This window comes from Phlebotomus papatasi, chromosome 3, assembly GCF_024763615.1.
Source record: "Phlebotomus papatasi isolate M1 chromosome 3, Ppap_2.1, whole genome shotgun sequence".
NCBI classification, from domain to species: Eukaryota; Metazoa; Arthropoda; class Insecta; order Diptera; family Psychodidae; genus Phlebotomus; species Phlebotomus papatasi.
Window position 1 is genome coordinate 83,139,556 of NC_077224.1, and position 18,358 is coordinate 83,157,913.

The 18,358-nt window shown below is 37.2% G+C and overlaps 1 protein-coding gene across 1 annotated transcript in view; it reads left to right on the top strand.

Annotated features, from left to right (window-relative positions):
* The window catches only part of LOC129806070 (zinc finger protein 729-like), a 28,932-nt gene extending 13,661 nt beyond the window's left edge, over nucleotides 1-15,271 (top strand). The window contains exons 3-5 of the mRNA XM_055854395.1: nucleotides 3,946-4,518; nucleotides 7,618-9,614; nucleotides 12,959-15,271. Of these exons, the coding sequence (XP_055710370.1) occupies nucleotides 3,946-4,518; nucleotides 7,618-9,614; nucleotides 12,959-15,031 (4,643 nt within the window). The 3' untranslated portion in view covers nucleotides 15,032-15,271. The remainder of the gene's footprint in view (nucleotides 1-3,945; nucleotides 4,519-7,617; nucleotides 9,615-12,958) is intronic.
* Nucleotides 15,272-18,358: the final 3,087 nt, after the last annotated feature.

The following is an 18,358-nucleotide window of genomic DNA, read 5'->3' on the forward strand; positions in this document are numbered from 1 at the left end:
TATACACATAGATACAAAGTACAGCAATAGAGAAAATTGAGCGTCATGCCAAGATATAATGTACAGTTGAAGACGGTGGAAAGAGAGAAAATAATTGAAAAAAAAATAAAAGAAAAAAAATATTGAAGAACAAAGACCTTTTAATAAATTTACATTTATTTAAAGTCAAAAGCCTTACAAAGTCGCACAATATGGTGAAAATGTAAGAGAAAAAAGATGGAATAAAGCTGAAGGTCTCTTCTCTTCTCTTTTGTGAAATAAACTTTAAAAAAGAAAAAAGAAAAGAAGAAATAAATAAATGAAGAATAAAAAAAATAAAGAATAAATAAAATCCGCCTTGTATATTTATTTATTTTTTTATTTCGAAAAGATATATAACTTTTTTTTTATGAAGCGCATAAAACCTTTTATAAAATAGCGCTCTTGGAAAAAGTGGATAAAAGAGGCAAAGCAACATCAAGAATGTTGCTTGGAAGAGAATCTAAAAATATAATCATTTTACCCTCCCTCTGCCATCTCATTTCGTCTTTCTCTCCAATCCAGAGGGGCCTTACATTAAATAGTAATTATTCTCGAAACACAAAAGAGTTGAAAAGCAAATGGTAAAAAAAAAGTTGTAAATAAAATTGAGTGAGAGAAAATGTTGAAAGAAAATTTTTCAGTGTATTTATAACGAAGCAAAATAGAGAAAAAAAGTATTTAAGTTTGTTCAATAACTCTTTGATTAGATATATGATGTTATGTGTTATTATTTCTTTTTTATCTAATTGGAAAATATTTTTCTTGGTTAGTATAGTTTTTTTTTTACTTAGTTATTTATTTCCCTCCAACAGTATCTTATCTCTTTCTTCCACTCTATCGATTAACTTTTACACTGACAATTTTTTAGTATATGTGTATAAATTTCTGGGGTTTATCGACGTCGTTTAATTTATTCATTGTTTTTTTTTTATTTTATTTTGTTTTCACGAGAAAATTTTAATATTTAATGGTGTTATTTTTAAAGCATAAATTCCAGAGATATTTTTAGACACATTCTCCACAGGAAATTCATCAAATTCAAATCAAAGCAGAGGTTTATTCACTCAAAGTACAAGCTAGTTGATTTGATTAATTAATGCTCAGTTGCAGATATAAGTACATTTCACTAAAATTTCAGGCTTTTAGTACAAAATTTTAGTACACTGTTAGTCCAAAATTTCAGAAATAATTGCAAAACGCAAATTCAAATGAATTTTATAAAAAAGTGATTTTTCTAAAATTTCAATATAATTTATTCCCTTAAATATTTTAATTTTGAACATTGAATAAAATTTAGTTCATAACTAGTACAAAATTTACAAAATAAATAATGCTTTTTCAATTCAAATTTAATACATTTTAGTGTTTTTTTTTTATTAAAACAATAAATAAATTTGCTTAAAAGATTTAAAGTTAATTCTGAACACATTTAATAAATTTTAGTACAGCTTTGGTCCAAAATATTCTAAATTGACACCTTATTTAATTCAATTCAATTGTAGTGAATTTAAAATTATTATTTTTTATATTTCATATATTTTCTCAAGTATTTCAATTTCGAACACATTAGGGTAAAGTGTATAATTTGGAATTAGTGTTACAAGTTGGACCATTCGCCGGTACAAGTTGGACATGGCTTTTTTCTTGATAAATACAGTACAAAATTTATTTTTAGGAACAAAAAACCAAATTATAAAACTAAAGCATTAAAAATATACAAATAAAAATGCAGTACTAAATTTATCAAGATAAAAAGCCCTGTCCAAATTGTACCATTGTCCAACTTGTACCACTGTCCAACTTGTACTACTTTACCCTAAATAAAATTTACAACATTCTTTAGTACAAATTTCACAAAATAAAGTTTATTCAATTCAATTTAACGAATTCTAGTACGTTTTTTATTAAAACAATAAATAAATTTGCTTAAAAGATTTTATTTTAATTCTGAACACATTAAATAAATTTTAATGCAGTTTTAGTACAAAATTTACAAAATAAATAGTGTTTCTTCAAATCAATTTTAGAAATTTTAATATTTTTTTTATTAAAACAATAAAAAATTGCTTAAAAGATTTCTTGTTAATTCTGAGTACATTTAATAAATGTTAGTACAGTTTTAGTACATTTACAAAATAAGTAGTATTTCTTCAATTCAATTTCAGAAATTTTAATATCTTTTATTAAAACAACAAAAATTTGGTTAAAATATTTATTGTTAATTCTGAATACATTTAATATATTTTAATACAGTTTTAGTCCAACATTTACTAAATTTACAAAGTTTTTATTAGACCCAATTCAATTGTGAGGAATTTTAGATGCTTTTAATATTAATATTTAAAATATTTTCTTGTAAATTTAAAATAAAAATTAGTGCATAAATTAGAACAAAATTGACAAAATAGTCAAGTTTTGTAAAAATAAATTTCCCTCAAAGATTTAATTGATTTAATATTAATTTTGGACACATTTTATAAAATTTAGTACACCTTTGGTCCAAAATTTACACAATGGACAAAGAATTTATTAATTCAATTCAGTTTCAATAAATTCAGTATTTTCATTTTATTAATTAATTAATTTTCCTATAGAATTCAATATTAAATTAAAACACATTAAATCAAATTTAGTACATCTTTTGCCCAAAATTTGCGAAATGTACAAGGAATTCAATTCTATTCCATTTATATAATTTTCGTGTTTTTATTTATGTTTTCTTAAAAATCACTATTAAATATTAGCACAATTCATAAAATTTAGTACATCATGAAAAATTAGAATTCTATAGAATTCTATTCTATTTATTAAATGTTGGTATTTTTATTTTAATAAAAATTTTTATTAAAAATCAACATTGAATTTTGATATATTTAAGTAACATTTAGAACAAATTTATTTATACAAGCAATAGAACAAGGTCTATCTAAATGGTCTAAATGCAAAATCAACAAAGTTTTTAATCACTGAGAAAAAACGGGGGTGCGATTAACTTTTTTCCTCGTAACTTTTCAGGTGTAAAAACATATCAACATTTTTTAATGTTAATTTTACACCTTTTTAAGGGTAAAATTAACATTAAAAGGGTAACTTTTACCCCTAATACACCTAAACAGCATAATATTTACACCGATTTCGGATCAATACTGCAGGGTAAAATTAACATTTCCGGAATGTTATTATAACTTTTTCGGATTTCTCTCAATGTTGAATTCAATTTAAATAAATATTATCAAATAAATTTGATCATGGTATTCAGAATTAAATTGTATCATATTAAACAAAATTTAGTACATCTTGGATTAAGGTTAATAGACACTTGTTTTTGCAATTTTTCTACAAAATATGTACAAAATGTTGTATATGGATTGATAAGTTTGAATTAATTTACAGAAAAACGTCCGTCATTTTTTTCTTGTCTACCCCATTTTTGTCTTGTACTAAAAATAATTATCTGCAAATGAATTTTATTCTTTGTGCAGGATAAAATTAAATGGATCAAAAATATATTCAGGAATATCATCATATATTATTTGGATTGTTAAGGATTAGTATTTTTTTTAGTACATTTCTGTGCTAAATGTCAAAATTGAATGCTGGGTGTTTTGTCAATGTAATATCTCAATTATTTTTTTTTGTATGTTAGTTTTTAACAAAGGTTTAGTGAAATTCACGAATTTTAGTACATTTCAAAAACAATTTCCGTGGATTTTTGGGTTTAATATTTATGCATCAAAGGTGTAATATTTCAATAAATATTTCAGATTTAAATGAATTCAGTCGATTCTGTATAATTTTCAAGTAAAACTAACGTTTCTTAGGCAATAATTGCGGAGGTTTTTTTTCGTTTCTAGTTAAAAAAAATTAACTATTGAATAGTTAGGAATTTTCAATGAGGTTTTTTTCCCGGCCTTATCTTTGTAGGTCGCGCCCAAAATGTCAGCACACCGCTAGAGAATTGTATGAGTATATTGTCCAAAGTGCCACCTGAAGTAACTATAAGTGACTGTGGTGATGAGAATTCAGCAATGGATTATCGAACGATGCGCCAGAGTTTCACACCACCCTTGCCCAATTTGACCCTGATTCCCAGGGAGCCTCAGCCACCAGCAGCTGGGCCCAAGGCTCAGGATGTGGTGAACTTCAATAATGGTACAAATCTACAGATAATCCCTCAGTCTGTGGTGGGGGGTGTTGTGGAGTTGGATGAACTCCTGAAGCCTTACAAGTGTGACATGTGCGACAGAGCCTTCCGGACGCAAGAGAATTTGGCTGGGCACAAGCAGCAGCGTCATGGGGATTTGACCAAGGGGGTCAATATCAAGTACAACTGCAAGCCATGCCGAAAGACCTTCACCAATCGCCAAGAGTGGCGCATTCACATCAATTCGGCCAACCACAAAAAGCTCAATGAGGAGCCAGTGGATTCGGATGATGATGTGCTAATTGTCGAGGAGACAGTAGCACCATCAGAGCCCAGCACAAGTTCCTCAAAAGGTAAATATTTCTTTCCTGCTTTTATTTACATTTTTTTTCAGGTGAGTTAATTAATTTCAATCAATCAATCAATCAAAAATTGTTTACAGAAAAAAAACGTTACAGCAAAATTGAAGAGATAATACAAGAGTGAAGAAAAACTTTCCAAAATTGAATTTTTATTAAATGAAAAGACTTTTGAAAAGAAAAAAAAATTAATTAAAATGTAAAATGTGTTGCATCGAAACATAAAAGACCCGGCTACTGCATTAAGTACTTACTAAGCACTTAATTAAGTACTTAATGCAATGACTTAATTTTGAGTAGTTCCAGGAGAACGAAAATTAGACAAAGCGAGTAACTTAGGGAACCCAGATAAATACAAATTTCAGGGTGACCAGGAAATTTTATTAAGCCGAGACACGCACCATTTTTATAATTATTTTTCCCAAAGTGAAAATGTTGAAGAACAAATTATTCCAAATGAAAATTACATTCAGATTGTAAATGAAGGGAGGATTTCCGGAAGAGTTTAAAACGAAATTTATATTAATTCATTCAGGACACGTATTTGGTGAGTGTCTTAGCTTATGATTTTGTAATTTCAGCGTTTCAGAAACCTAGTGCTCACAGCTGGCGTTTGCAAGATTCGAAAATCGATCGCTGAAGCCAAAGAAGACATTTTGACTTCTTGATAGTTCTGCAAGGTGGCTATCGTGGGATTTTTCAGTTCGAATTTCGAAGTGTCTAGGGTTATTCAAGAAAATTACCAAGGCGGAATTATCAAGAATTCAAAATATCCCCTTTCACTTTTCCGATCGATTTTCGAGTCTTGCAAACGCCAGCTGTGAGCACTAGATTTCTGAAACACTAAAACGCTAGGGTTCTAGAACCCTAAATACTTCGAAATTCGAATAGAAAATCCCACGAGCCACCTCGTGGAATTATCAAGAATTCAAAATGTCTCCTTTGACTTTTGCGATCGATTTTCGAATCTCGAAAACGCCAGCTGCAAGCGCAAAATGTCTGAAACGCTAAACCGCTAAGATTCTAGAACCCTAGACACTTCGAAATTCGAAAAGAAAATCCCACAAGCCACTGCGGAACTATCAAGAATTCAAAATTTCTTCTTTGACTTTTCCGATCGGTTTTTGAATCTTGCAAACGCCAGCTGTGAGCACTAGATTTCTGACACGCTAAGACGCTAGGGTTTTAGGACCCTAGACACTTCGAAATTCGAACAGAAAATCCTACACTGAGAGAAATCCGAAAAAGTTAAAATAACATTCCGGAAATGTTAATTTTACCCTGCAGTATTGATCCGAAATCGGTGTAAATATTATGCTTTTTAGGTGTATTAGGGGTTAAAGTAACCCTTTTTCATGTTAATTTTATCCTTAAAAAGGAGTAAAATTAACATTAAAAAATGTTGATATATTTTTACACCTAAAAGGTGTTAAAGTTCTGAAAAAAAAGTTAATCGCACCCTATTTTTTCTCAGTGTACGAGCCACCTTGCGGAACTATCAAGAATTCAAAATGTGCTCTTTGGCTTTTGCATTCGATTTTTGAATCCTGCAAACGCCAGCCGTAAGCACAAAATATCTGAAACGTTAAAACGCTAGGGTTTTAGGACCCTAGGCACTTTGAAATTCGAACAGAAAATCCTACGAGCCACCTTGAGGAATTATCAAGAATTCAAAATGTCTCTTTTGTCTTTTGCGATCGATTTTCGAATATTGCAAACTCCAATTGTGAGCAGTAAATTTCTGAAATACTAAAACGCTAGGGTTCTAAAACCCTGAACTGTTCGAAATTCGAACAGAAAATCCTACGAGCCACCTTGCGGAACTATCAAGAATTCGAAATGTTTTCTTTGACTTTCGCGATAGTTTTTCGTATGTTGCAAAAGCCAGCTGTGAGCACTAAATTTCTGAAACGCTAAAACGCTAGAGTTCTTGAACCCTAAAAACTTCGAAATTCGAACGGAAAATCCCACGAGCCACCTTGAATAATGATAAAAATTACATTTTTGAATTACACGCTGAAAATTTTTACACAAATTACTTTTTACACAAAATTTACCATTTTAATAGTGGTAAAAATTAAAATTTACAAATTTTTATGTGGTAATTTGCAAATTACACGTTATTTTTTTACAGCTAAAGTATTTAATGTTTGAATTTCGGTTAACATTGGGGTGGTCTGCATTTTGTTGTAGAGAAAATCACAACAAGACTCATAAAATAATCTTGTCCCATGATTTTAAATCCATTCGTAATCACAGTGTAACTTCTTTAACAACTTTTAAATGTTTTTTTTTTTAAATAAAATTTAGGACCTTCCACGAATTTTCGAAATTCGAGAATGTTCGAAATTCTGTTTGAATTTTTCGAACATTAACGATACTTCAGAAGTATTAGTTCTTGAAAAGAGAAAGCTTACAAATGAACTTTAAAAAATGCGAAGATCGGTTTCAACGGTTCAAGAAATATATTTTTACTTCTCATGCGAGTATGTGTTATTCACATGAAGTATAGAGTTAATTTTAAAATTCACGTATGCGCGGCACTCCATCGCCTAAAGATCGCCGGGCAACATCCCTTAAACAGAGTATGCCTTAAAACAGATTCACAACGATATGTTGCGAACCTGCAACAGTCCTCGAATGCTTCGTTCCACACTCGTTCCATACGCAGGGCCGCATTGTTCCACATTTCCCCGTTTTTTGAAAGTCATTGTCACTCCTACGATAAAGAATCTACGGACCAAATGACTTTTAAACAGATGAGGAGATGCAATGAAGAAATGTGTCCCTGTGGAACAAGCTTTAATCCACTCACGTTCCATACCCAGCGCCGCATTGTTCCACATCTCCCCGTTTTTTTTAAAGTCATCATTACTCCTGCGATCAAGGATCTAGGGACGGTATGATTTTTGAAAAAGTGAGGAGATGAAATGAAGAAATATGGCCCTGTGGAACAAGCTTTCACCCACTCACGTTCCACACGTAAACAAAATTACTCGTAGAGACAATTTTGTCTTTCCAAGATCACCCTTTTCCTCAAACCAGATTTGAGAGCAACTGCTGAACGGAACTATTTCTTTTCGTTTTTTTTAGCGGAAAAACCGTTTGCTTGCGCCCTCTGTGGCCGGCGATTTCGTTCACCAGAAAATCTCAAACACCATGAAATGGGCCATTTAAAGCCTCAACCTCCTAAAGATCAAATTTTCGATACTGTCTTCACGTCATCCATTAGCCAAATGGAGGCTTATCAGACAAAGTATGAGACTAGTGGATGGCAGTGTCCGGTGTGTGACACTCTCATTTACAAAATAGAAGAATACAATACTCATATGTTGCTCCACTATACAAATATGCCATACAAATGTCGAGACTGTCCTGAAATGTTTACAACGGCCCTTGGTCGTGATGCTCACTATCAGAAGATTCATGCAAATGGAATGATTGGGGCTCTGACACCCTTTGTGACACTACATAAAGTGGTGCCGGAGAGGAATAGGAGTGATTCGGATGAGATGGAATTGATGAGGTTGGAGGAGATGGCAAACTATCCCATTCAAATGGGTGAGATACGGCCATTTGAGTGTTTGGTGTGTAAAAAGAGGTTCCGGGAGAAGAAGGTCTTTGACTACCACACGCAATTGCATCGTGGTGAGAGACCGTACAATTGTCGGTGTGGAAAGTACTTTAGGAATATGCATAATCTCCATGTGCATGAGCAGAGTCATCAGGAGAGGAAGGAACCTCTGCCGATGATGATGCAGCAAATGTCAAATAGTATTTCGGTTATACCTCAAGTGCCGAGGCTTCCGAAATTTGAGGTTACGAACAATGGGATGGACCTCCTGGTGGAGGGGAAGCGACAACTGAGACTGGATGAGGAAGATCCGGCACTGAGGTTTATGGGAATGGATCCAGATGGGGGAAATTTGAAGTGCGCCATGTGCGATGAAGAGCAACCAAATCGAATAATTCTGAAGCAACATGAACTGTGGCATGGTCGAGATGGGGAGTTTAAATGCAATATCTGTGGGAAGGGATTCAGTTCGTTGGTGGGCATAAAGATCCACAAGAAGAAACACTTGAATGACAGCCTGGCAGAACAGGCGGGAGTTGTTGAGAAGATCTTCGATGGTATCAAGGAATCGGAGTTGTTCACTGAAGATGAAGATAGTTCGGACGAAAGGAGGTTTAGCTGTAGGATTTGTAAGAAAAGATTCAAGTCCAAGCAAGCTATTCCGTATCATATGCTCGTTCATACGGGAGAAACTCCTTTTGTCTGTGAAATCTGCGAAAGGGGCTTCCGATCTCTGGCTAGTTTGAAGATACATCAGAGGAAACATGCCAATGGGTATGACGATGACATAGATGATCCACCGATGGATGTATCTTCGATAGATGTCCCCCCGATGGATGTACCGCCGATGGATGTAACGCCAATGGAAGGACATCCAATGGATATGACTCCAGAAATAACTCTCGATAGCGATGAAGATCTACAACCGTCAGTCAGTGATTTCTGTTCGGTTGTCATGATGGAACCAGAAGTAATGATTGAAGAAGATGATTCCCAAACAATTTCCCCACCCAAACGACCCTATATCAGTCGCAAGAAACCCAATGATGAGATCTTTATCGGTGGTGAGAGATTTTTTGTGTGTGACCTCTGTCCGAAGAAGTTCAAGAGTCGAGCTGCTCTCACCTATCATTCAGCCACTCATGAGCGTACGAACAAATGCGAAGAATGCGATAAGACCTTCACAACAAGGATGAGACTCAAGAAGCACTACAAAGCAAGGCATCCCGGTGTAAGGGTTCCAAGTAGTTCGATGATGCCCAAAATTGGTGGGCAGGAGGTGAAGGAAGAAATGATCAACATGGATACCGATGAGATGAATGACGAAGAAGAAGTAGAAGAGGAACCACAAGTTTTTAATTGTCTAATTTGCGACAGATCCTTCAGGTCCAATCACAGTCTCGTCCTACACAAGAAATACAATCATACAGAAGAACAACTAAAGCCTGAAGTCAAGGATGAATTTGTACTTGGTCATGAGGACAATGTCATCGTTCCGGGCGAGATGGAACAACAGGTGAGTTGTCCTTCACTTTTTTTTGTAGTGTTTGCAGTAGAATTTGAAACGGGAGGTGTTTGATGTGAAGGAGTTGACGACAGAAGCCTGGAAGGTCGCTTGTGTCAGAGAAGAAGAGAAGAACGTTCAGAGAAACTTGCGTCGTGGAAGACTAGTAGGAGTCTTCTCTCAAAATGACATGGGTCGGTCGGTTGGATCAGTAACCGGCGTCGATCGGTTGGATCAACAACCCGGCTATCTGTATTTCCTTTGCATCTGCATTCATCGGAAACGCTACGCAGCGGTGCGTCCTTTACAATGAATACAAGTACAAAAGAAATACAGATAACGGGTTACTCCGACTTTCGTTAGAGGAATCCTGTAAACGCAATCAACTGATCGTCGTCAGTTAAATCAGCAACCTTGGTATCTGTATTCTTTTTGCATCTGCTTCATCGGAGGCGCTGCGCAGCGGTGTGTTGTTTACGACGATGCAGATACGAAGGAAATCCAGATAGCTAGCTATCTGTATTAACTTTGCGTCTGTATTCAACGCAAACGCTACGCAACGGTGCGTCGATTGTGAGGAAAGCAAATACTAAGGAAATGTAGATAGAGGATTGCTTCGAATGTCGTGACGAGAATCCTGTAAACGCAATCAGCCGATAGTTAGTTGGATCAGCAACCTGGCTATCTGTATTTCCTTTGCATCTGTATTCAATGCAAATGCTACGGAGCGATGCGTAGTTCGCGAAGAATACAGATACTAAAGAAATGTATATAGTGGATTGCTTCGGATGTCGTGACGAGAATCCTGTAAACGCAATCAGCTGATAATTAGTTGGATCAGCAACCTGGCTATCTGTATTTCCTCTGCATCTGTATTCAACGCAAACGCTACGGAGCGATGCGTAGTTTGCGAAGAATACAGATACTAAGGAAATGTAGATAGAGGATTGCTTCGACTATCGTTACTGGATCCCTGTAACTGCAATCAGCCAATCGTCGGTTTGATCAACAATCCAGCTATCTACATTTCCTTAGCAGCTGCATTCGTTGCAAACGCTACGCAGCGGTGCGTCGTTTTCGAAGAATACAGATACTGAGGAAATGTAGATAACAGGTTACTTCCCATTTCGTTACGGGAATCTTGTAAACGCATTTAGCAGATCATTGGTTGGATCAGGAACCAGGCTATCTGCATATCCTTGGCATTCATCGTTACGCAGCAATGTGTCGTTCGCGACGAATTCAGGTACTAAGAAAACGCAGATAGCTGAGTTGCTTCGACTTTCGTTACAGGATCCCTGTAACTGGAATCAGCCGATCGTCGGTTTGATCAGCTATCTGCATTTCCTTAGCATCTGCATTCGTTGCAAACGTTACGCAGCGATGCGTCAATTGCGAAGAATGCATATACTAAGGTAATCCAGATAACTGGATTGCTTCGACTATCGTTACTGGAATCGTGTAAACGCAATCAACTGATCGTCGTCAGTTGGATCAGCAACATAGCTATCTGTTTCTCTTTTGCATTTGCATTAATCGGAGGCGCTAAGCAGCGATGCGTCGTTTGCGACGAATGCAGATACTAAGGAAATCCAGATAGCTGGATTGCTTCAACTATCGTTACTGGAATCCTGTAAACGCAACCAGCTGATCGTTGTCCGTCGGCAGCTATCTGCATTTCCTTAGCATCTGCATCCGTCGCAAACACTACGTAATGATGTGTCGATTGCGACGAATGCAGATACAAAGGAAATGCAGAGAACTGGTTTGCTTTCAATTTCGCTACAGGAATCCTGTAAACGCAATCATCTGAACGTCGCCGTCGGTTGGATAAACAACCCAGCGATCTGCATTCATCGTAAACAACGCATCGCTACATTGCGTTTGCGATGAATGCAGCAGACACAATGGAAATACAGATAGCCAAGTTGTTGATCTAACCGACGATCTGCTGAATGCGACTACGAGAATCATGTAACGCATGTTGAAGAAGCTTGACTATCCACATTTCCTTTCTATCTACATTCATTGCAATCGATACATCGCTGCGTACCGAGGAATGCAGATGCGAAGCAAATGTGTATAGTCGTGTTACTGATCCAACTAGGGGGACGCTACGTCCAATTAAGGAACAAGGCCTCCAGTTCTGGCGACTCCGTCAGTTCTCTCCAAAACGTAGCATAAGTCGCTGCTGTAAAATCCGTTCTATTGGAGGCTCTTTGTGAGTTTTTGTAATTTGCTTTTACGGGTGGGGTTGTTAATCCCTCGGCCAACCCTCTCTAGAAGGACCAGATCCCTTGTTCGTTAGCCTCAGGTTCGTGACTTTCCACTAGGGTTGGTTACCCAATCTTGTATTACTCACTTGACTGTACGGGAGTCTACCGGGGAAGGGGCTATGTGTCGTATTACCGCTCATTTAGACCGTCGATCCAAAGTATATTTATAGATAGATTATATTTATAGATAGAACGTATAGATTTATACGTTCCTTTGAACCTGTTTCTCATAAACAGCAGCTTTACAACCAATTACTGCTCTTGACCTGACTCAGAACCCGTTGCCTGTTACGCGCCGACGGAAAAATAGACCTCTCTTGATTTTTTACTCCTTAATACTTCTGAATGTTGCCCTCTTCGTTTCGAATTGGAGGAAAAATTCCCAGGAACGCCTTCCCCGTAGTGAATGCTTCTTCCGACGCAAGGCACCTTGTAACGATTACATTGTAATACCAAATAAAGTGTCTCGATACGATTAATAATAATTGTTGTTGATCCCGTGTTGGAAGAATCTGCGAAGTCCATTGTAGACCGCCCAGGAGCGCCTTCCCTTGATGTGAATGCTTCTTCCATGCTCCCGGAGTGTTAGGCGAAGGCGGTGCATTATATTACGTTATTGTTACATGTGAAAATTGTCTAAATCAGACTTTCTGATCTTTGCACCGAGCGGGACTCGAACTTACAACAGTAATTCGAGCCGGGGAATCTTTCCGCTCAAGAGCCAACGGTCTTGCCTATTGCGTCACTGATTCCCTAAAGACTAAGTGAAGTGCAACAGTTAAATTTCCCACCTGTACGTGATATTTTCCTCTAATTCGATACCTGATGAAGAGGATATTTATCATCGAAACGTCGTGAAGAATTAAAGAGTAAAAATAACGAGAGGTCTATTGTTCCGTCCACTATCTGGGTCGGCCTCGTTTCCTCGAAGCAGTCCGCTACTAAGAACTTTTCAGGCTGGGTCGTCCTCATCCTTGTGAACGTTTCAATACTTTTCGGTAGCGCTCATACACCTCATCGTTGTATAGGCCCTGGATTCTACTATATCCTTTACAAACTTGTACAAACTTTGTTTTTCAGAGTGTGGAAAAAGGTGATTCAGATGATGATCCTCTGAAATGTCAAATTTGCCAGAAAGTTCTGAAATCTAAGCCAGGATTTGACTATCACATGATGATTCACACAGGAGAGAAGCCCTATGAGTGTCAGTACTGTGGCAAACAATTTCGTAGTTTCAATTACTACAAAGTCCATGAGAACTATCACGAGAGGAATGTGATAAAACGCCGTGGACGTCCGAGGGTGAACAATGAGGTTTGTGGGGTGAATCTCAATGATATGGATTTGGACTATACACCAAATGGTCGGGGATACTTTGAGTGTAGGGTTTGTGGGAAGGAATTCAAGAGTCGTCAAGGATTGCCGTATCATATGGCATTGCATATGAAAAATCGGATTTTCCGATGTTTGCAGTGCAATTTAAGCTTCAGGAATCTCAATAGGTTCCAATTTCACAATCTTCTGACGCACACTGAGGGTAAGGGGGAGGAGGAGGGTGCTAGGAGACCGGAAGAAATAAAGGTGGAGGGTGAGGAGAGGAAAAGAGGTCGTCCGAGGAAATTTCCGATTTTTATAAAGGATGCCAGGGAAGAAGAGGTTAAGATTAAGAAGGAACCTGGGATTGAGGGTGATGAAGTTAGGGCGAAAGAAAAGCCAAATGATGGGGAATCGTCGAAGGTGTTGATAAAGAGGCTTCCGGATTTGGAGGATGGATCGCAGCAGTTTCAGTGTGTTCTGTGTCAGAGGATCTTCCGTAGTGTTCAAGCTAGTACGTATCATGTGATGGTGCATACGGGAGAGAAACCCTTCCGGTGCCACACATGCAACTATGGCTTCCGCTCTCAGGCTAATTTGAGAAAGCATCAATGTGGAGTGTTTAGGCCACGTCCGGGTCGAAGGTCCAGGTATGATGTTCAGGGTGAATTTGTTGGGGATTCCTTTCAAAGTCAATTGGTGGCATGGAAGACCCTAGCTGATATGGTTCATTTGAAGTGCAAAAAATGCGATCAGGGATTCAAGAGTAGGCCAGCTCTTATGTATCACTGTATGATCCACACAGGGGAAAAGCCCTATAAGTGTCTGATTTGCGATAAACGCTTCCGTTCAATGACTAACCTCAATCTGCATCAGAAATACCATGAGAGAGATGGACATTTAGACAGGCAGACTTACATGGCGGCCAAGGGGCTGCTGAAGACTGAAAAGGAAGATGGTCAAACGGTGGAAGGGGAAGAAAACAGCGACACTGTGCAACTAGATACGATTCCTGAGTGTACAATTTGCAAGAAAACCTTCCGAACAGTTGGGTATATGCGTCAGCATCAGCGTAGGGCACACAGGATGCGCTTCCAGAATGACAAAACGCCACCGTATACGGTAGATGGAGAGGAGGAATTTGATTTGCCAGAAGTAAAGCTTGAATTTGTCGATGGGGGCTACAAGTGTTCCGAATGCGACAAGATTTTCCCCACAAAAGGAGGTTATGTCTATCATTCTTATACTCACAGCGGTGCTCGACCGTACAAGTGTCGAAGGTGCTCGGCTGAGTATCGTTCGAGTGGAAATCTCAAGTATCACGAGAAGACTGTCCATAAGATCGTCAATTGCGGTGGAAGGAGAGCTAGACGCCGCCGGAGGCACATGAGGACACCCAATAATCCAGATGGCGACCTCAAACTTTTCCTATCGCGAATTGATGGTATGCAATTCAAGATAAATAAGCCGCAAGAGGGCATACCGTCGCCGTCAGCAAAAACTCCCCAAGATGGCGCTGCAGACGATCAAAATAGCTCCGAAATGACAGAAAATGCTTCGCAGCCAGGGAATGTCTTTGAAGATGACACAGGTGGTAAAAGTAGCCCTGAATTGAATCTGCCAAAATTGTCCTATGACATTTTGGATCCCATGCCCCTAAGAGATATTCCCGATCCGGCAATTTCCGAGGTGATTGCTCTGGATGATTTTACAGAGGCACCAGAACTCGAAACCCTGACTAGCAATTTTGAAGATGAAGCGGATTTTAATCCACTGCCGGAGGTCTGCAATCAAAGGGCAGCTGAACTGGAGGAACTCACGGAGAATCTCGATCAGTGAGAGATGCGAAAGCAGAGCTCCCAATGTATATAATTTCTTATAGTGACAATATTATGGGAATAAAATAAAATCTTTACAGAATAAAAAAAACTACAATTTATAAATTATGAGCATGCATGAAGAACATTTTATAATCTTTTATCATAACATCTCTAAAACAGAAATTATATTGCAGAGATTATTGTATGTGTATACCCTTTCTTTAGAGAGTATTTTGAAATAAAAAATTAGATACCGCAATTTTAAATGCCTTTTTCCCTTTTTTTTTGATGAGTTAGAAATATTTTAATACTTTTTTACTCATCGTAACTAGAATCTACCAACAGATGGCGTCGTACCTTGAATAGAACCCATCGACTCATCGAAAATTTTATCGGCATCGCATCGATTTTTCGATTTAATTTTGCTGGACTTTAATGGGTTTTATCGAAGAACTGTTGACAGGAAAGTTATTATTATTATTATTGGCAAATCGGCAGGTATTGACGGCCTGTTCGCTGAACAATTAAAAAACTTTGAACCCGTCACTGTTGACTGGATCCTCAGACTTTTTAACTATTCCTTGTGTCATCGCAAAATTCCGAAAGAGTGGCGGAAAGCCCATGTGGTGGCAAACCCGAAACCCGGAAAGGAGATCAATGATCCGGGAAGTTATCGCCCTATCTTTCTCTTAGGTCACCTTTTCAAAGTGTTTCAAAGTATGCTGCTGCGAAGGCTTGCACCCGCCGTAGAGGATAAGCTGATCAGAGAGCAAACTAGATACCGCTTAGGGAAATCCAGGTCTGGTCAAGTACTGAACCTCACTCAATACATCGAGGAAGGCAAAATCACAGGTGTTGCCTTCGTTGATCTCTCGGCAGCCTTTGACACAGTAAACCACAGAATTCACCTTTCCAAGATCTACAATCTTACAAATGACTACGGCCTCGCAAGGATGATTGGGGTTCTCTTAGAGAATTACAGATTCTTTGTTGAGTTCCGTGGTCGGAAAAGAAGATGGAGACTGCAAAAAATGGGCTACCGCAAGGTAGTGTTCTAGCTCCCACCTTGTTTAATATTGACACAGATGATCAGCCACTGCCGTCTCCATCCAAGGCCTTCTTGTACACGGATGACTTGGCTCTAGCTGTTAAGGCAAACACGTTTCAAGACGTGGAGACTCAGCTTGACACTTAATTTGTGGAATTTTGTAAATACTACAAGGAGAACCAACTAATGCCAAATCCCTCTAAAACAAAGGTAAGTTGTTTTCATCTACGTCACAAGTGGATCAAGACTCGCTTGAATGTAAGATGGGAAGGAGATTCTCTGAAGCACAATTTCACGCCCAATTATCTTGGTGTCACTCTCGATAGAACTCTCACATACAAAACCCACTGCAGTAATGTTAAAAACAAGAAATAACTTACTGCGAAAACTTGTTAACGCTCAGTGGGGAACTCAGCCGAAACTGATGCGTACGTCTGCTCTTGCGCTATCATTTTCTGTAGCTGAGTACGCAGCTGAAGTATGGGAGAGGTCTGCGCACGCCAAACAAGTTGACGATACCGCCCGTATACTAACAGGGTGCCTAAAAGGCACTGCGGTGGACAAACTCTATCCCTTAGCTTAGCAGGAATTGCTCCACCACGGGTGAGAAGACAAACACAGCGAACAGACTAGGCTTTTGCTCTTTCCATCGATTTTCAAAGAAGCAATTGAGAAGTGAATATGACACCTTCATTGCTTTCGATTAGATCACTCACTGAGAACAGCGCCATCTAGTGTAAGTAAAATTTCCACGGCGGGAAATATTTTCAGTTACTAAAAACAATGTAGTTCACATTATTCGCATGTATGTATTTTATACTAAACTTTAATTTCACTAATGCCTAGACTCATTTTAAATATATTTCAAAAGTTTTCACAAGAATTTTATGAGTAAAAATTCTTTTGTTTTGATTTTTCCGGGCCAGCTGATTTCGATGGTGGTCGATGAAATTTCGAACAGTGAATTTAAATAGAGAATGTTAACGGACTATGTGATATGGAACTCGCCAGTTAAATCAACATTTGTCGTAACTTCATTTTTGCGATTTTGGAATATAGGGGAAACTGGGGTACCACCAAACACTTTTGAAAGATGCGATTTTGACTGAATTTCCTAGGAAAACTGTGAATTTTAGAAAAATGTTGCTTACCAAATGTAATAGCCTTAGGTATAGGCTGCATATTAATGTATACAAGGATGATATGAAGCAATTCAATTTTCTGTGAAAAGGAAAATTGTGTCACCATGCATTTTTCGTTTTTTTTTCCAACCACCCGGGGTACCACCAAACACTTTCTGGGGCACCAAAAAATACCTCATTTTCTCACCCATTGAAGTTATTTTGGGCATTCACCACAACTCTTAATTAAAAGAAGGTATTGAAAATGTAAATAATTCTCAAAAAAGCACTACAAAATTTAGAATGAGTGACTAAAATAGCAAAAATCTAAAGCACTGCACACCGAACATATTTTTCAATGGATTTTTCATCATTTTAACAACATTCGACTTCTGACTGAAAAGCAGCGTCACTAAAATCATGGCAAACATTTTACCTAAAATTCAAATTTTGCGCGCTCTTCTGATTATTTTAGTGATAAAATTGAGAAATCATTCGTCAATCCTTTATTAAAATCATTTAAAAATCATTTAATGCAAAATTAGGTTCTTGAAACTATATTTCTCCTGAGTCTTGAATGAAAATCCCATGAATGGATATAAATTTCAGAAATCGAACAAAAAGGGAGATGAAGAGTAAGAAAGATAAGAGGAAAAATTTTGCCATTCAAGCAACGCTCGCGACATCTGCAATTGTGAGAAATTTGCCTGTTTTGTTGGTGCAACAAAAATTTGTTTTGTGATGGATTTTATATTCTTTTAAAAAAATGTGAACATTCATTTCTTTAATAGATACATAAATATTATCCCAAAACATGTAGGGAAGTACTGGTGTAGTGAAATTTTACTTAACTTGTTTCATTTTCATTTTCCAGGTCGATATATAAATGACTAAAATTATCAAAATCTCACAATTTTACGGAAAATTATTTTTATTTTTAAAGTACGTGAACTATTTTGAAAATTCTTTTTCTGGACAAGCATCCCTATAGTATCTATGATTTCATATAGGTCTTGCCCTCTGAGGTGTAATACCTATTTAAAAAATCACAGTGTTTGGTGGTACCCCTGTTTGGTGGTGACCCAGTTTCCCCTATACATATTTAGAATCGGCGTAATTTTGTTTATTAAAAATTGGGTGGAGTAAGTACTTTTGGCCACTTTAAGGTTTCATGTGC